Source organism: Anoplophora glabripennis, unplaced genomic scaffold, assembly GCF_000390285.2.
Source record: "Anoplophora glabripennis isolate ALB-LARVAE unplaced genomic scaffold, Agla_2.0 scaffold2, whole genome shotgun sequence".
NCBI classification, from domain to species: domain Eukaryota; kingdom Metazoa; phylum Arthropoda; class Insecta; order Coleoptera; family Cerambycidae; genus Anoplophora; species Anoplophora glabripennis.
The window spans coordinates 372,377-392,161 of NW_019416325.1; the positions used below are offsets into that span (position 1 = coordinate 372,377).

Genomic DNA, 19,785 nt, shown 5'->3' on the forward strand with positions numbered 1-19,785 from the left:
AAAAATTCTTTAAATTTATTTGAATTAGTAATCATATTAAATAACTAATAAATTTAGTGTCTTAAATTTTCTCCTCTTTTCTGATTTCCGACATTGTAACAATGATTCAGTCACTTGGGACACCTGTTGCTGATAGAAATCAATTTTCGTAACTAGGAAAGATTATTTCTGCTACTTATGAGATACGTAAATTAATTACACGTATTGTAAGCAACCTTATTATCTCTTATTGATAAATTCCAAGTAAAAGGTGTAGTGTCTAGCCGGTATTCAAGTAGAATAGTTTAGTTACTAATGCTCTCTAATTACAAAGATGAACTGCTTAGTATTTTCCATGGTGTTGCTGATTTTTAAAAGTGAGTATTGTTCTGATTGAAAATGTGTGCGTGTATTGTTTTCTGTTTGAAAAAAGTTGGATCGAATAACCTGCTTGGTGGATCTGGACATTAGAGACAATTTGATCTACGAAAGTTAATTTTTTAATTAGAACTAAGCGGTTTATTTTAAAATATCTCGGCATTAAATTGTATTTTGCTTCATCTGTTCATTTTCAATTATTTTTAGGAACTGCCAAATACGTTATAGCTGAAAAAAGCAATCAATTTTTTTTTAAACTTAATGACCATTTTCCTTAATTTAGGCATAAATAGCAATTAATTTATTTAATATCTATCATATCCTAAATAGATAAATTATGTAGAGACAGATAAGACTCACCAGGTGCATCATTACATGTGCTTTAATAGACACCATTGTTGTGTCCCAATACACATACGATAATTTTCAATTCGAAAAAAATTATAATCTTATTTGGACTCGAACGGAATTTAAAAAGCTATTTCCAAATTTAGATCTGTCGAAATTCCAATAATTCCATCGATCAATTTCTTGCAAATCGATAGAGCTAAAAACTGATTCAGAAAATGTCAATCCATCTGAAAGAGATTAAACAGATTTGAAGATAACACACCAGGTGTGCGTGTCAGCACAATTGATCCACTTCATGTGTTTCATTGAAGTGAATGCAGGGTTAAAATATGTTTTTCGGGAAAGTTAAGTAAAACCTAGCTTTGTTTTCATTAATTTCTGATATATTCCACAGATTATATTTTAGGTACACTAGCCTTGGAGGAGGAGTGTACAAAGAACTCTGACTGCACCACCACAAACTCAGTGTGCATTGGAAACAAATGCACTTGCGATGATCTGTCTTACCACAGCGCTTCCCGATGTCTTCCATGTAAGACTTCCACAATTCCATCTTGGCCCAAGCTGCATTTGTTAATTTTTCAGATGCCACCGAATATAGCGCTAGCTGCTACGAAAACGAGCAGTGCGACTGGTTAGGAGACAACTCAGAATGCATCCACAACCGATGCGTTTGTTCTGAAAATTTTAAGTGGTACAAGGGAAAGTGTCGGAAATACGCTGATAAGGGAGAAGCCTGCGACGCTTATGATGCGTGCTATAATGGTTACGATATGTTGTCTTTAACTTGTTCTAAGGGAGTCTGTGTCTGTTCCTCTGAAGAATATTACGACAGGGGGTATGACTGCAGGAAGTCATCAAAGGAAAGAGGAGGTAATCTAACAAGTATTTAATAGATATCCTTCAAACTGCCTATCTTTCTCGTAGACTGTGCCTTGACCCTTGACTGTCAGTCGCCTACCCTCGGATGTACTCGTGGAAAATGTACGTCCACCAATTCTTCCAGCGAGCAGCATTTTGGAATTTTAAACCAACAATTTCAGCCTGTCCAGGGGTTAATATACGGGAAAGGTATATGTTGCATGCTTCATGTGGGGTCACAAATCAAATAATTAGTTTTCTAGGTGCGATTTCTTGTGAAACTGATGGCGACTGTGTCGATATGGCCAATTCTCTGTGTGATATATCGAATAAAACGTGTAAGTGTAATGAAAATACTCACTATCTGTACAATGGCAATTGCGTCCAAGGTAAGGAAGAACTCGTTGGTTTCTTTTTTTATTTACTAAAAAATCATTATAGGTTTAAGTCACTGCGACGATGCCAGTGACTGTACAGATATCAGCAACGCAATTTGCTACAAACACAGCTGCGTTTGCCAACAGGGATTTTTTTCCAATGCCAAAGAGTGTGTAGCTGAGCTAGGAATGCAGGATCCTCATAACAATTACACAGCTGACAGCGACTGCCCTATTAAACCCGGCCAACTGGTAAACTCTGCTTGCTACTGCAAAGATTATTGGTTCAATGACGCATCTAATAGAAACTGCATAAAGAGTAAGTGTTTTAACTTTTCTTAAATCAGTACAGTATAGTACCCCGATTTCGCAGGTATGTCTGAGCCTGCACGTAGCTGTGTTGTCAATGAATGGTGTACTGCGATGGGTCCATATTCGTATTGCGATTCGGCATCCAATACTTGTCAGTGTAGTAGCGGTGCTACATTTAATGAGGAAACATATTACTGTGAGCCAAAAACTAATAACACAGGTAACGCAACACATGTTTTAAACAACCGCTTGCGAGAAGCTGCGTTGATTAAAATCTAAGCATAATACTATCAAATTTCGTGTTTTAGTTGACTGCCTAAGAGATACAGAGTGCGACATTAACGAACGTTGCGTAGATGAAAAGTGTGAATGTTCAGAGAATTTTTCGAGAGGTAACGACACCACCTGCGTCCCTAGTAAGTTATAGTATGAATTAATGAAACCGAATTTTATATAACCTCGTTTTTAGATATTGGAGCATCTTGCGCAAGCGCAACTTCTTGCTCGCATATGAAAAATGCACACTGCGTAGGCGGAGCATGCAGATGTGGTAACGACTATGTAGGGAAAGAAACCAAATGCCTAAAAAGTAAGTTCTTAACTTCTTATTGAGCAAAAGAGTATTGCAGTTAGTAAAAGAATTTTATTAACTTTATCCTATACGAAATGGGACAAATAAATCATCAATTTTCCACTACTACCTCAGTTTATCCGACATCAGTGTTTGGTCACGTACTTCAAATTTAGAGTGACCCTTATAATTAAATAATAAAAAGACCTAGATGTTTTGTATCACTTGACGGAAATATAAAGGGGAAATTTTCTACTCTATTAAGCACTGGAAGCAAAGTTTGTCAAGTGGTTTGAATAACAACAGCTAACTGCAAATATCTTTACTTATTCAAATACCTATTTATAGCTAATATACCATTTAGTAGTGGTTAATAAATGCTATTTTTCACAGTAACACATTTTAGTTGCTGAATGCTTACAGTGCTTAATTAATAATAAACTATAGGAGAAAATCATAAATGATATTTTTAACAGTACCACATTGTTTCGATGCAATTCAGTGTTTTACTGACTAAAACACCAATATTTGTAGCTAATAAACTGTACAAAAGTAGGTAATAAGTTATATTTTTGACACTAACATATTATTTTAGTTACTGATAGCTTGGAAGTACCTTGCGAAGAGCAGAAGCAATGTAATTCAGTGTTTTGCCGAATAAAACACTGAATAGTTGTAACTAATAAACTGTATAGCAGTAGATACTAAATGATGTTTCTGACAGTAATACATCGTTTTAGTTGCTGGTAGCTTAGAATATCCTTGTGAAAAGCAGAAACAATGCAATTCAGTATTTTATCGACTAATAAACTGTATAGCAGTAAATACTAAATGATGTTATTGACAGTAATACATCGTTTTAGTTGTTGATAACTTACAAACTCCTTGTGAAAAGCAGGAGCAATGCCTGTTTCATCGATTAAAATACTGAATAGTTGTAGCTAATAAACTGTATAGCAGTAGATAATAAATGATATTTTTAACAATAATACATCAATTTAGTTGCTGGTAGCTTAGATGCTCCTTGTGAAAAGCAGAAACAATGCAATTCACTATTTTATCGACCAGAACACTAATAGTTGTAGCTAATAAACTGTATAGCAGTCGATAGTAAATGATATTTTTGGAATACATCGTTTTAGTTGCTGATAATCTTGTGAAAAGCACTAGCAATGCAATTCACTGTTTAATCGGTTAAAATACTGAATAGTTGTAGCTAATAACTTGTATAGCAGTAGAAAATAAATGATATTTTTAACAATAAACATTAATCTAGTTGCTGGTAGCTTAGAAGCTCCTGGAGCTCCTTATGAAAAGCAGAGACAATGAAATTCATATTTTATAGACTAATAAACTGTAGATGCTAAATGATATTATTATATTATTTAGTTGCTGATAGCTTAGAAGCAACGCAATTCAATATTTTACCGACCAGAACACTAATAGTTGTAGCTAAACTGTATAGCAGCAGATAATAGACGATATTTTGACGGTAACACCTTATTTTAGTTGCTGACAGCTTAGAAGATTCTTGTGAAGAGGAGGAGCAGTGCCAGGGTCTCGCACACGCGGTTTGTGGTGTATCTGAAATCGAATACGTAACAAACGAATACAACGACACCTTACGATGTATCTGCGAAGAGGGATATACGGAAGTCAACGATATGTGTCATCAGGTTAAAAGTAAGTATACAGTTTTTGTAGATACGGTACTGAAATAATATTTTGCAGAATATGGCGACCCTTGTATGACCGAGTCGCAATGTACTTTGGTTCTTAATCGTTCTTACAAGTGTAGAAACAGTATGTGCCAATGTAATGTCGGCCAGTCATTGAAGAATGGGTATTGCACTTCTGCGAGTAACGTTGCTGTAGCCAGTTCTTTGCTGTTTTTGTCGATACTATTAAAGTTGGGATTAAGTTAAATAAAATAACACTGCTTTGGTTAACTTTTCTTTTTATTATACAAACACATATTTTTATATAAATAACATAAAGACATTACATGTATTTAATAATAACTATAGGTATTTGTCCATTTTAGTGATAAACAAATGTGATAAATTATTTCATTTAATTTAGGGTTAGACAGTGACTATAATGCTGCTAATTGTATGTGAAATATATACTATTAAGGGAAATTCATTATTTTTATCAAATGTTGTCATGTGTGTAACTCAAGAAAACATATTTGGACCTGATAGAAATGATTTTAAACATTAAATTAATGTTAAACATCCATTACAGTTTGCAAGAACATGCGATATCACGTTGATATTTTCAATCGTGTTATCACATCCAGGTCAGCTGAAAGCAAATAGTAAATCGAGGAAATGGGTGAAGTTAATGAAACGTGATATTAATATGATTTTATAAACATCTATACGATATATTTATTTTCATAGACAGTTTTTGATTTATAAAGTGCTTTTTATTATTTATATCAATTTCAAATTAAGAACAAATTTACTGTACATTATTTTACATTTCTTATAAATAAATATTTAGTCCTCTAAATGCTGCTTTTCACATATCTGTTAAAAACTCAACTTTTTTTTATAGTTTTCATAACATCAAACAATCATACAATATGTACAGTTTTTTTTATGCAAAAGTCAAAATAAACTTTCAAAAGGATCAGCATATAAAAGTGATAACCTGTACATGTCGAATAATTTTCTCGATAAAAATGTTTCATAAATTTTGGTTGAGGACGAGAAATTTGTCTTCACTTCAAAAGAGCAATTAGTTAACGGAATTTTGCTCTAATTAGGGGAGAGCTAATTACAGTTTAAGTAGATTTAACGCGTGACCCTACGGAAGTGACTTCCGTATTAACAGGTGTGACGTAGGAACAGAATTTTTCGTTTTTCTCATTCCGATATTATATTCTTTCAGTTCTGTTCTAGGAAAGCCGCACTTTGAAAACTGATTTTGACCTTGACATAATCAATAATAAATTCGTGTCAGCACGATAGTCAGTCTAAATCTTTCTATATATACTATGTGACACTGAAATTGTAACACCCAGTAGTACATAATTAATTCTGGTAAAGCGGTCACATTCATGTTTGTAATATCACCATAGGGAGTCCAAGTTTCAACAATCTACGTAAAAAGATATTAAAAAAATTGTGATATTTTTTAAATTTCATAAGTATGTATGTACATAAATTATTATTTTTTATTATTTATATTCAATAACTAATCGATTCCACCCCCAAACGGGACCTCCCACCTCCATCCTAGTCAGGATCGAGGTCAATTAGAGGTCAGATTGAGAAAAAGTGCATTTAATCAAAGGATCTCGGAGGTTAGGTTTGTTGGGTCACTGAGTGCGAATCGGCGAATTTAGTTTGTCTGTATCTGGCCATTTTGAGGTCATTTCAAGGTCAAATTGAGAATAAGCCGAGCAATCAAGTCCGAGCACATGTTATATAGGAATTTGAGGTCACTAAGTTCGAATCCGAGGTGAGTTTGTCTGTATCAGGTTACTTGAAGGTCGTCTCAAGGCCATTTTAAGGTCAAGTTGAGAATACAGCGTTTTATGGAAGAATATGGGTGAATTCGAGGTAATATGGGTTGGTATGAAGAAACAAGAGTTTTTGTGAAGTTTATATAGGTTAATATGGTCAGTTCAGTCTTTAGCTTCCAACAAGATTCGGTTAAATACAGGGAGGAAAGGAAACGTCTTTTTTCTCAAATCAACCTTGGAATGACCTTAAACCTGATTTGATACGTATAAACGGACCTTGAATTCAAACTCAGAGACTTCAAACACGGTAATCAATTTCTGGGTTTTTTCTTGATTTGGCCTTTAAATGACCTTGAAACAACCTTAAAATGGCCTGATACAGAGAAACTAACCTCGGATTCTAACCCAGCGACCCCAAAATGCTATATAACAGGTGGTTGGACTACATTGCTCGGCTCTTCTCAGTTTGACCTTGAAATAACCTTAAAACGGCCTGATACGGACAAACTAACCTCCGATTTAACGCACTTTTTCTCAATCTGACCTCTAATTGACCTTGATCCTGACTAGAAACGAGGGGGGAGGTCCCCTTTGGGGTGGAATCGATTAGTTATTGGATATAAGTAATAAAAATATATATATATTTCTTTTTTTTTGTCCAGAAATGAAGTTATTATTAGGATTTGACTTACAAATTCATTTTTTTTTCCAAATATATAAAATTTTGCTACATTTATCAAAATCTAGAGAAAATCGGAACTAAAAATTAATCTTAAGGTTCTGTAGAAAATTAGGTAAATCGAGTCAAGGATCGTGCATTTTTAGCTTATTTTACTTCCGGTATGTGCAAAAGACGAGGAGAGAGTGTAACCGCCCCTTCCGGACCCCCAGGGACGCCGTGGCGAATACCGGGTGTTCCATTTCGCGGGTCACACGGCAAAATAAACAATAACAGTACTGGTAGTCTTTGACGAAAGTCTAGAGGTGAATGTATCTTTGGTCTGGTTCACTGAACAGCAACGTGCACTGAACGTCTGGCCGCTCTGCAGCACTAGAAGCAGTAAGTGCGCTGGCCCGGGCACGCGGACGATGTCGGCGACTGTGGAATAGTTGCCCCGCGCCCCGGGCACTCCGGTCATCCGTAGTAGTAGTGGGTGCTGGAGGCGCTGCTCAAACTCCTCGGCATGTCGCTCTCCATGGCCTGGGGGGGACGGCGCAGCGTGTGGGAGTGCACGTGGGGGTATCGCACCACCTCGGCGATACTGCCCATGGGGGGCGAGTGGATCGTCACCGAAGGGACCGGCCCCGGCAGCGGCGTGGTCAGGTCGATGTCGGCGTCGACTTCGCTGATGTCGTCCGTGAAGCCGTTGGGGAGGGTGTTCTCGGAAATGTTCGTAGCGTGGAATTTCGCTTCGCGTCTCGCCCGGTGCCGTTGCAGGAGGAGGCGGCCCACCAGGAAGCTGAGCAGGAGGAGGAGGCCCGCCGCCACGCTCACTATTAGGTAGAGGAAGAAGCGTTCTTGGTTTTCTGGAAATTAAAGCGGATTACCGAGAGATCTGCTTGATACGGGATGGCCGAAATAATTCCCCAATTATGAATTTATATCATGTCCGGAAATACCGAGAATGAGACGTTAAACTGAAACGTGATCAATGAAACATCCTGTATATCTATTTTTGTATCGAAGTCATAACTTCAGGGGCGTGTTTGATTTTTTTTTTTGTATTAATGGTTACACTTTCCGATACATTTTTTTTGCGGATCGAGTAGTTTTAGAGATATATTAAATCTATTCAACAATATATAAAGTAAAATTAAAATAAGGATTTTGAACGATAAATTACATGGTGACCTTGGGTTTGACCTTCAACTGATCTGCAAGGAAAACCTTGAAAATTTTTTTGATTCTAGATTCCGACATAAAATTCAGCGCTGTATCCGTTGCTGGCATAAAAAATAGTGAGTTCCATTTGATATCAAGTTGACCTTGGTTTGACCTTGCCACTTGCATCGGCTAAATGGAATGAGTGATTGTATAATATATAAACTCATTAGTTAACTTCACTTAAAATTGCAAATACGTAAATGGTCAAGGTTAAATTCAAGGTCACCATCTAATTTGTCGTTCAAAATCCTTTTAATTTTGCTGAAAACATTTTTGTCGAGTTTTATAGTTGTTCAAAGTTATACATTTTATATTTGCTTGCGTTACTAATAATTAAATCTCATGAATATTTTATATATTGGCCGGACAGAAAATGCTAAGGCGTGTAGTGGAAACATAAATCTACATCTATTTAGTGAAATTTAATTTTTTATTCAGTAAATAATATTTTCATCATCATAAATACACATTAAATGCAAGCGAGAGATGATCCAAGTTAAATTTACTTTTTAAAAGTTTTTAAAACCTAAATTTATACTCCCTGGCTGTCAGGTTGTAAATAATGCAAAGTTATTTGACATTATCTTTGCATTTGTAAAGCAAGATATTGCTGTTCGAGAAATTTCATAATTTTCATTTGTATTAGTGTTTCAGGACGATTTCACAACCGCACTCGGCTTTATTTAATATTAGTTTGTGTCATTTCAACTAAAATCGAATGCGCTTTGATTTTCATCGTGTTTGGAGAGAGGGAGAGAGATGGAGTAAGCTGGGCACATGGAAAACATATACATACTATCGAAAATGTCAAAGTAAAAAAGTATTTTCTGATTGAACAGATTTACTTTGTTACCGTGAATGAAAATTGTGATATAACGGAAAAATGTAATACACAAATATTTAGTTTTCAGCGATAGTTCAGGAAAATTTGTTTTTTTTTTCAGAATATTCGTTTAAGTTTATATGACATTTACATTTATCCGACAATATTTTAAAAAATAACAGTTTTAGTGTTAGTAAAATATCTGTTTGTTTCTGTTTTACCGAAAAATTAAAGGATTTAGGAAAAAATTGAATGACACAATAATATGGTAAATATTTGAATTCATTATTCCAATTTAATAAAATACATATTCCACAAATTAAAATAGAATTATTTATAAATATAAATAATTTAATTAGTTTTAAAAACATAATTTGAAAATAATTTTATATTTTAAATGTCACAATTTAATTGGAACTGAATTTATTAGTAAAAATATCCATACACATAAATTCTGTGACACATAATTATCACATTTTACAAATATTGAAACATGCAACGTCCCTCTACCCGAAATATGATTCAATATAATGAAAAATTATTCCGATACTAATGCTACCACCCCCCGCTAAATCATTATAATTTTTTAATTGCAAATTAATGGTTCTCGCCTCAGTTACTGCCAATAAGTGCCTAGTAATTGATAATCAATAAATATGAGCATTCTGGATAAATAAGAAGGGTAATATCCAGTTAAATTGCAAGTGGAGTGCGATATTTCAAGACAAAAAGTGATTTTTAATAGCCCTTTATAATATAGTGTGGTAGTTTGTCCATTTCATCTTACTTTACGATGAATTTCTGTATTGTTCAAACTGAAATTTAAATTTTATGTTCCAATTCGCGTATCCATACACTTAAACACATATCCCGAAAGCCATGTTTCCTAAGTTGTCGTAATTTATACTAAATTTCCTGAACTAGCCGTCGAGCAGGGTTTTTGTCTAGGGTGACTGTACTAGGATTGAGGCCATGCAAAGAAGATGCACGATTACACAAGCAAGCAGTAGCCAGTGAAACGCACAATGCATAGCTTAGAGTGGAGCGAAAAAATGAATTTCCGATATCTACTTCGGGCCTCTTGCCCCTTTGTGGCACATTGGCAGCGTGAAATTATTATAACTAACCCATTTTATTTGCAAACGCTCGTAACAATATCACATAATACTTTCCGAGCATATTGGAGGCCTTCCCATATTCGAAAGGTCGGTGAAAATATTAACTTTGGTCATAATATACGGAAACTTAGACATTGAAAAAAAATCGCTTGTTGCTACCTTAAGGGATCACAAATTTAAAATTAAAAGTTAATAAATAAATATGTATATAAATATTCAAAAAGTCGGTAAAAATATTAGTTTTTCATAATATGCGGAGACTAACTTAGACTTAGAAAAAATACAAAAAATTGTTTGTTACTACCTTAAAGGGTCAGAAATGTAAACAATTTAAAATTAGGTGGTGTTGTACAGGACGTTGAAGCTTATTGGAGGCTCTCCAGTATTCGAAAAGTCGGTGAAAATATTGGTTTTGGTCATAATATGCGGAGACTAACTTAGACTTAGAAAAAATACAAAAAATTGTTTTTTACTACCTCTAATAATTAAATCTCATGAATATTTTATATATTGGCCGGACAGAAAATGCTAAGGCGTGTAGTGGAAACATAAATCTACATCTATTTAGTGAAATTTAATTTTTTATTCAGTAAATAATATTTTCATCATCATAAATACACATTAAATGCAAGCGAGAGATGATCCAAGTTAAATTTACTTTTTAAAAGTTTTTAAAACCTAAATTTATACTCCCTGGCTGTCAGGTTGTAAATAATGCAAAGTTATTTGACATTATCTTTGCATTTGTAAAGCAAGATATTGCTGTTCGAGAAATTTCATAATTTTCATTTGTATTAGTGTTTCAGGACGATTTCACAACCGCACTCGGCTTTATTTAATATTAGTTTGTGTCATTTCAACTAAAATCGAATGCGCTTTGATTTTCATCGTGTTTGGAGAGAGGGAGAGAGATGGAGTAAGCTGGGCACATGGAAAACATATACATACTATCGAAAATGTCAAAGTAAAAAAGTATTTTCTGATTGAACAGATTTACTTTNCTTAAAGGGTCAGAAATGTAAACAATTTAAAATTAGGTGGTGTTGTACAGGACGTTGAAGCTTATTGGAGGCTCTCCAGTATTCGAAAAGTCGGTGAAAATATTGGTTTTGGTCATAATATGCGGAGATTAACTTATACCTTGAAAAAATACAAAGAATTGTTTGTTACTACCTTAAAGGGTCAGAAATGTAAACAATTTAAAATTAGGCTGTGTTGTACAGGACGTTGAAGCTTATTGGATGAATATGATAATTCGAAAAGTCGGTGAAAATATTAGTTTTGGTGTCATAATATGCGGAGACTAACTTAGATCTTGAAAAAGTACAAACAATTGTTTTTTACTACCTTACAGGGTCAGAAATATAAACAATTTAAAATTAGGTGGTGTTGTACAGGATGTTGAAGCTTATTGGAGGCTCTCCAGTATTCGAAAAGTCGGTGAAAATATTAAATTGAAAAAAAATCAAAGAATTTTTATTGCTACCTTAAAGAGCGGGAAATTTAAATAATTTCAAATTAATTGATGTTGTACAGGACGTTATTTTTAATTGTCGGTTGTTATAGGTACGGTTGTTTGTGTTATTTTAAGAATTTATGTCAGACTCGCGGTCAGTATTATAGAGACATAACCTTACGGTGGCAATGAGCACCCGAACAACAACATTAGGCCTAAGCCGACCCCAGTATCGGAATTCAAAATCCTTTTTTCAGTCCACCCCATCGGACAGATACTTACGTGAGACGAATGCGTACGCGTTAATCCACTCGGAAATGAAGCCGATCACCCCGGTTTTCTGGCTTGGATCCGACCCGGCGTACACCGTGATGGTGCAATTTGGATCGGGGATAACATCGGCCAACATATCTTTGGTAGTTTTCTGCATGGTTGGAGATCGGGAACGGAACGGGTTAGAACGAGAACGAGGAGTTGTGTGGGGCTGAAAGGGGGCTGCAACCAAATATCACTCAATAGAGGGCGCTGCTTAGTCTCAGAAGTTCCGCTTATCCTCCACGTCATTCCTTCGACTCACATTAATAAAACAGCAGTGCACCTCGACCACCCGAATTATCGCACGGGCTCTTCTGTCATCGACGAAAAATAGTAATAATGATAATAACTCGAAAGTTTGGCAAAATCTTAATTGTTTCTAATTCTTTGGGACACTTAAACCAACTTAACACCATCAATTAGAATAGTAAAAGCTTTATAAAACGAATGACACTACTGTTTTAGTAATATGTATGCGTCTCAGTCTCATATGATGGCGAACTTCTGAAACTGTATTTAAATCTGACCTTGATATTGAGAAATGTGGAATGGCATACTCTAAATTAGAGTCTATTTATACCGCTCGCTGCCCAAATTAAACAGGATAATATTTATCTAGCGAAGAAAGCTAAATTTAACGACCATATACGCCAAATTGCAGGCTGTAATTGAAATGTGAGCATATTCAACAATTTTTTTGTACACAACCCTAAATTGTACACGCAAAAAAATTCTTGCTTCAAATGTACAACATTTGATTTTAAGGTATCGTACGTTTATGTATACGCAAGAAAATATTTTCTTCTTTCAAGAAAATTATTTATTTATTTAAATACTATGAATTTCTACCCAGAAATGTAATTTATTACTTCAAAAATAGGCAGCATTTAAAATAAATATTTGATACTTACGATTAAATGAATTCTATTCTTAATTTTATGGTCTACATAGATTTTATAGAAACATGTTTTGTTAATATGTATTAATGTATCGTTTGTTCAATACATAATTGAATAGTTTTGGTCAAATGATTGTATATACTCATTTTAAGAATATATTTGGATATAAATATTTGTCAGTAATAAAAATTATTTTGTTTAACCAACCAGATATAGGTGGGTTTGGGACTTATTGATGGTCCTCATCATTATATCTTTAGGACGATCCAGATGCTTTATTGTCGTTACTCACAAGGAAATATGTATACATAGACCGTAAGTGGCTCGATCTATCGTACTACTTCCCACTTACGCCATTCTGTGACCTGCTACAATTTTCTTTCAAGAAAACATAAGTTTGATTTTAATATGCTACATTTGTCTTGAATAATTCCTACATTAATACTAAATTTTAAATATACATATATATTTTAAGGAACTGGGAGTTTTGAAACAAATATGTTTCCAGTTTATGATGAACTGTAAGAGATATTGTAGCTAAAGTCCGAGAAAATAAATTTCAAAACTATAAAAGATTTGCATTAAATTATGTATATTTACAAATAATATAAATTCTAAGAAAAATTATAGATTACAGTAAACATTTCACATAGTTTGACGAAGGTATATACATTTGAATAGAATAAAATAACATTTACGGCAAATAATTCCATTTAAAACAATCTGCTCATTTGATCCAAATATATATTTTTTTCAGTGTAGCGGTAAAGTATATTTGATAAATATAGAAACAAAGATATCAGTTACGCGAATATTTAATTTATTAAAAATTATAAAATATAATCATCAGTATCAAAAAATATACCACACATTCCATTTCATTGTTTCCTTTTTTAATTAAACACGTAAAACTGCCAGGACGTCGAACCGCGACATCATATTCCGCAGTTAATTTGAAATTAAATGGAACAGAACATTGACAATTTCCTCCTTTTTTTTCCTGGCTTTTATCAAAGCTGATTAAGAACCGAATGCAATTTGTACTTGCCACCAGTAACTACGCCAAATTAATTCACTCATTGTTTGAAACAGGAATTTGATGTACTTTGCGGTCTTCCACAGCGGCGAGTTGCTCCAGAGTTCTAATGTTGCCTAGCTAGATAGAAGACGCTTTATCTACCGCCGCAAAGTGATTGTTAACGCATTAAATGTTTACTCTGCAGTATTATTATAAAAACATACGAAAAATTTAATTAGAAACATGGGTAAATCATGTCTTGGCTGTTAATATACAATTTCCATCCACATTTTCTCATTTCAAGGTCATATTTGGCTGGCCCTCACCATAATATTTTACGGCTGTGCACCGATTTTTTGAGAGAGTGCCTGTAGGGCACCAGATGCCTTTACTACCCTTAACCATCCGTTGCGTTCTGCGTTTTGTACCGCTACACCCTGCTAGCCGCCGCCCGTAAGCCATAGTAAGCGTTACAGCGAAGCCGGTAAGCAATATTGCCACTACTTGTCCACATGCACCACTATAATAAACCCTAACGGTTATGGCCGGCATCCGACTCGTGTGCACTTCACGATCACGTGTAATATCTAACTAGTGTATTTTGTAAGTACGTAAATAAAGCTTGTTTATTACTCGATGCAATGTCCAGAAAGAATTTTGTTGCACACTGGAAGAACAGTTAGTATCGAAAGGAGAATTATTATTGTTATTTGAAATAAGTGGCGGGTAAATCTAAAAATGGGGAGGCCAATTTTAACATGTTCCTCGTTGAAATCGTTCTGAACTTGACTAAATGCTTAGTGGGTGTTTTGGGTCGCTGATCACGAATCCGCAATTTGTAATATTCAAGATGGCGGACGAATTTTTTGAAAATCAGTTAATTTGCATCAAAGATGGTATACGGCCGTTTTTGAGGTTGCTGATCACGCCAAAACCCCCGTATATCAAATTCGGTCCCTCATTAAATTTAAAAAACCCCATCCACCATCTTGGATTCGCCATCTTGAATTTTGAAAATCTGTCCTCGGATTCGTGATCAACAACCTCGAAAACCTCCGTATACAAAATTTGGTGACAATCGGTTAGCTTCAAAAATTTCGTCCGCCATCCTGATTTCGCCGCCATTTTGAAATTTTTGAAACGGTCAAGGTCATATCTGAACGTAAAATTTTTCGCTCTTTCCATTTCCGGGGTCAAAAAGGGGGTTCCCATTTAAAAAAATCGTCTTGACCCCATAATGACCATGTGGTAAGTGGTCAGTGGTCAGCGGTCATGGCATGGTCACCATTGAATAGCCAGGGAAAAATCCTTTTCCCTATATTTGGTTATTCCGGAAAATGCATATCTCGCGAGATTTTTTGGGGGTCCCCATACTTTTATGCCACCCTGTATAATAAATACAGTAAAAATATATATTTATGCCAATTTCTAGTAATACTTTGAATCTTTCTTTATTTTCGCATATCCACGCGGGAGGTTATTGACCAAGCGACCCTATATAGAAACCGCCACTGTTTCAAATACATCAAGAGCTTTAGATTAAGTTATTAAATGATCTTATGCGAATTTTTTTAAATATTTTTCAAATATAAACTAGAAACAAATCCCAATGTGTTATATGCAGGTCATCAGGTGTAAGATTGAGCGCGCAACTGGAAACATGCGCGGAAGATGTAATATTTCCAATGATCTGCGCAAGTTTGAACACTCAGATCTAGAAAATTGGTCTTGCATTTACAGTAACTTGTTGTTTTCTGTTTTTATTTCACTTTTTCACTTTAGAGCTTAGTTTGGCCATGATAAATTGCGATTAATTGCTATTAGTTAGATATTAGAGTGAAGGTGGCGGAAGAGTCGAACGCTAGTCAAAGCACCAAGCATGCGCACTTACCAAAGTCGAACCCGTTGGACTTGTGCGGCGGAGTTTTGGAGCTAACGTCGCTTATATCTTTGGTAAAGTTGTCTTTGGCGATGCCTTCGATGTTTGGCGCTGGCGGAGAGGCGGCGGACTCTCGGATGAATTCGTTTCCAGCATCGTATACGTCGAAATCGTCGTCTTCGTCGTTTGAAAATTCGTCTTCGGTTTCGTCTGGTTCTAAAGCGCCTTCGTATTGTTCTTTCAGTACTTTCCTCGGCACTGCGGAATGGAAACATTAGCGAAAATTAATCTTTGTCCGTTGAGGAGCTTACCGCACGTGTACACCACTTTTAAGTACATCCTGGATTGAGGTTTGCATGGACTTCCGAATGTACTGATGTCGGCTGTCAAATCACATGTCCTCTTCCCGTGGCAGAGCTGCATCACTGTCTCAGTAGCGTAGCTAACTAGGCATGCTGGAAAAAATGTTATCATTAAAATAAGAAAATAAAATTGGAAGTTAAATGTGGAATCATTCCGCACTTTAAGGTGTTACTGAACCGTGAAATAATTTAGCGTTTCGCTTTAGGTATTTAATCATGCGATAACGCTTCGTGAAAAGCACCAGACGAATGCTTTACTGAAATTTTTTGGTGCTTTTTTTTGCGGCAATGTCCCTAGTCTTCGGGATTACAAAAATAATGAGGTCTCAGTTCAAGTATCCAGAATAATCCTGTCGTTGCTCCTAATGTATTTCAGCTAAGTACTGAAAAATTCCAGTCACCTGGGATTTGCCGTAACGATATGAACTTTGGACAATAATTTATCGTTCCATAGCTCCTGCCGACGGTAGCGAAGAAAGGTTTTTGGCTGTCAGGATTGTCTTACGAACAGTTTTACATTTTTCACCTATGTAAAATAAATTTACCTCCAAGGACTATCACAAAAACTGGATAAGAACGAATTGCGATGTAATTAAACGTTTATCAATTCACAGTTCTCAGTCCAACCTTACTTCATTTGAAAATATCAATATTTTGTAATACAGGGTGTCCCAAGAAGTCCCGATCACCCTGATAACAGTTCAGGATTGAGCCCTATCAAATAAATTTCAGATAAAAGTTGTAGGTTACACAAGGCCACAAAATGAAATTGAGACTTACTTTCTCTCAAACCAGTTGACCTTTATGTTTTTGAGATCACTGATCATGACCCCAGCACGTCTGGATTAAGGTTAAATGAAGGTCGAATTTATTTTTTTGAATGATATAACTTTTTTGATCCCGAAATCCGAAACAGCGGTCCAAATACATGTTGACCTGTTGGTGAAGGTGACTTCTGGAGATTATCTGGAGGTCATTTAAAGGTCGAATCTGAGATTTGAATCTACCGGCTGAAATTTGCGCTTCGAAACGAGACCTCGGATCTCGGACCAGTTGACCCTTACGTTTTTTAGGCCGCTGATCAGCGCAGCGCGTCTAGATCAAGGTCAAATAAAGGTCAAATTCCAGACGCGCTGGGGTCACGTGCACATCGGATTCGTGATCAACGACTCAAAAAACGTAAAGGTTAACTGGTCCGAGATCCGACGTCTCATTTCGTAGCGGAAATTCCAACCGGTAGGTTCAAATCTCAGATTTGACCTTTAAATGACCTCCAGAGAGTCAACACGTATTTGGACGTAAAATTCCCCGTTCTTTCGAAATCGGAGGTCAAAAAAGTTATATCGTTCAAAAAACGAAATTTGACCTTCATTTGACATTGATCCAGACGTGCTGGGGTTTTGCGGATACCGAGATCGTGATTAGCGACCTCAAAAACATATAAGTTGACTGGTCTGAGAGAAGGTGAATCTCAACTTCTTTTTGTGGCCCTGTGTTATTAAGAAATTAACCTTACAAAGTCAAGCCAAGGTCAACTTAATAAAAAATACTAATGGAAACACCAGTACTAGTTATCGTTAGTAAATATTACATCTGAGTATGAGCCAGAAAATTTTTTCTATATGTCCTTGTAGGTCATCTGAAGGTCAATCTCATTTTCCTCTGAATAGTTCGACAGAGATGTTTAAAGCAAAGTTTCTAGAAATTAGATGATGATTTTGGATTTGACCTTCACCACAAGTTGCAAGGTCGGTCAAATGAAGGTCAAATTTCATTTTTTGAATGATATAGTCCATGATGTCATTGTAGGTCATTTGAAGGTTAAGCCCTATTAAAAAAAACGTGTTAACGCTTTCTAGGAATATACAGACTGTTTTAGTTCGAGGTACCCATTTTTTATTTGACATTTTGATCTGTATGATGTATTGAGGGCGTGTCGCGCGCCTACACAACGTTTGTCGATACAGTTTCGATTAATATTTGCCAAAATGTTCGGGTACGGAGTTGATTTTGTCTGCGTTGAGTTACAATCTAATGGAGAATTAATAATAATTAAATAAACCCAGTAAGGCAAATAAGGCTGAGTTAGGTAGAGCCCCGCGTTTGGTATCTTTAGTATTAGTAGGTTAACGGGGGTATATAAGATAACCAAATTATGAAAATTAGTGTTTGCGCTTTAGTTCTAACCGTAGAAATCTGTTAGCACAATTGGAATTAGAATTAACGTAGACTATGGAGCAAGCGTAGCAAGTATTATCCTGAAATGCCGGGATTTTACTAAAATAAAGGTGCCACGCTAAACCAAAAATCAATATAATAACCTAGTTATTTGTTCGGTGGATTTTTCAGACAGGAAAGTCTTTAAAGTAATACAAACGAAATGTTTCACTTTGCAAGCTAGAAACGAGGACGGAACTTCTTACGGTTTTTTGTTTATATTTGGCTTTAATTTGCGAAGCTTTCGGCGGATCTTATCCCCTAAACTTAAAATCTTCTCTTCTTAAATACTAAAAGAGGTACAGCGTCGTTTTTGTATGTGATAAATAAAACCTGAAATTAATCCTGCGAACTGTAATTGCTCCACGCTAGAAGGAAGCCAATATTTTACTTCCCTAAAAGGATTTTATTGTTTTTGAATTATGTTTGCAATAAACCGTCCTGGTTCCAAGCCAAAACGGAACTAGTTAGTTCCCTCCACCTTAGTTATTTAGACTGCGTATATCGGCAATATACAGGGTGTGTACAAACTTGCAGAGGATATAAATAAGCCAAACGCGCAAACTCAATTAACAGAAATATTTTTTGCAGATAGGATACTTTTTTATACTGACAACCACAATAATATGGAGAAACATTTGCGGAACCACTGCCATTAAAACATCCCTTCCAAATTTGTAAACATCCTGTACTTGCTGGATAGTTTTTATTACAGACAGGGCTAAATATATATGTTTAAACCGTGTTTTCAAACACAATGTTGCACTTGATTATTTAATAATTTAATTAAAATTAATCCGATTGATAGAATATATATATTTCGTATATGCCAATATTAAATGATTACAATAATAATTTTACATGTATGCTGTCTGGATGATTTCAAACAAATTTTGTTAAAAAATTATTTCAAATTGATATTATGGAATCCCCTCTACATACATGTTTTTGTTGAGGTCAATATACAGGGTGCTCTTGAGAAATGTCTGATATTAAGTGATTAGTTTTTAAGGGTCACAATACGTGCCCCTAGAATACTAACTTGGAATATTTCAGTCGAGTAATAATTGGTTTTTAAAACTACACTTAAACTTTTATCAACGGCGCCACTGGACAGGTGCCTTTTTAAAGGAACTAATTTAGCACCACATTTAATTTAACTTAAACCAAATGATTTTGTAAAAACATATTGATTTTGTATCACTTTGCGTCATGTTATAGTCTTTCCGATCTCAATTGAAGACCAAAGAGCTATGTACCAGGTTTTTTCAAGAAAATTGAGACAATTTTTCTTTTTTACTTAGAGTAAATCTGATAAAACAAGCGTTTTCAGTGAGTCCGAAAACGTAATATTTGGCCGTTTTTATAAAGGTTTTGGGCACATTCATATTTTGGTAATTTATCCTACGGAATATACATAAACTATTATAATATAGCTCAAGAAAATTAGACAAAATTTTTTTTTTAGTTAGAGTAAATCTGACAAAACTAGCGTTTTCAGCGAGTTCA

At 35.2% G+C, this 19,785-nt stretch overlaps 2 protein-coding genes across 7 annotated transcripts in view; one reads left to right on the top strand and one right to left on the bottom strand.

Moving 5' to 3' along the window:
- The first annotated feature begins 253 nt into the window (after positions 1 to 253).
- LOC108916977 (prion-like-(Q/N-rich) domain-bearing protein 25) lies at positions 254 to 4,778 on the top strand. Of its 2 annotated transcripts, none has more exons than XM_018723359.1 (11): positions 254 to 356; positions 1,115 to 1,240; positions 1,294 to 1,581; positions 1,636 to 1,779; positions 1,833 to 1,958; positions 2,011 to 2,265; positions 2,320 to 2,478; positions 2,567 to 2,674; positions 2,728 to 2,847; positions 4,339 to 4,512; positions 4,561 to 4,778. In XM_018723359.1, exons 1-11 carry the CDS (start codon positions 314 to 316, stop codon positions 4,752 to 4,754), a joined length of 1,737 nt encoding a protein of 578 aa, XP_018578875.1. In that variant the 5' UTR covers positions 254 to 313; the 3' UTR covers positions 4,755 to 4,778. The 2 variants fall into 2 exon arrangements, with proteins under 2 accessions (XP_018578875.1, XP_018578874.1); XM_018723358.1 differs by having other exon boundaries at positions 261 to 356; positions 1,103 to 1,240.
- Positions 4,779 to 6,935: 2,157 nt separating this feature from the next.
- Positions 6,936 to 19,785, bottom strand: part of LOC108916979 (protein eva-1 homolog C) — a 229,593-nt gene continuing 216,743 nt past the window's right edge. For 4 of the 5 annotated variants that reach the window (XM_018723361.1, XM_018723363.1, XM_018723362.1 and 1 more), the window contains 4 exons: positions 16,009 to 16,152; positions 15,710 to 15,955; positions 11,869 to 12,081; positions 6,936 to 7,831 (listed from right to left, as the gene is read on the bottom strand). In XM_018723361.1, coding sequence (XP_018578877.1) covers positions 7,440 to 7,831; positions 11,869 to 12,081; positions 15,710 to 15,955; positions 16,009 to 16,152 — 995 coding nt within the window. In that variant the 3' untranslated portion in view covers positions 6,936 to 7,439. The remainder of the gene's footprint in view (positions 7,832 to 11,868; positions 12,082 to 15,709; positions 15,956 to 16,008; positions 16,153 to 19,785) is intronic. The other variant, XM_018723365.1, reaches the window with a different exon arrangement.

What these genes read in the sequence shown, in the direction of transcription:
- LOC108916977 (XM_018723358.1), top strand. Translation starts at nt 314, where the DNA reads ATGAACTGCTTAGTATTTTCCATGGTGTTGCTGATTTTTAAAA. An exon ending in CGACACCACCTGCGTCCCTA is followed by an intron (nt 2,675 to 2,727) that starts GTAAGTTATAGT and finishes CCTCGTTTTTAG; the next exon opens with ATATTGGAGCATCTTGCGCA. An exon ending in AGAAACCAAATGCCTAAAAA is followed by an intron (nt 2,848 to 4,338) that starts GTAAGTTCTTAA and finishes ACCTTATTTTAG; the next exon opens with TTGCTGACAGCTTAGAAGAT.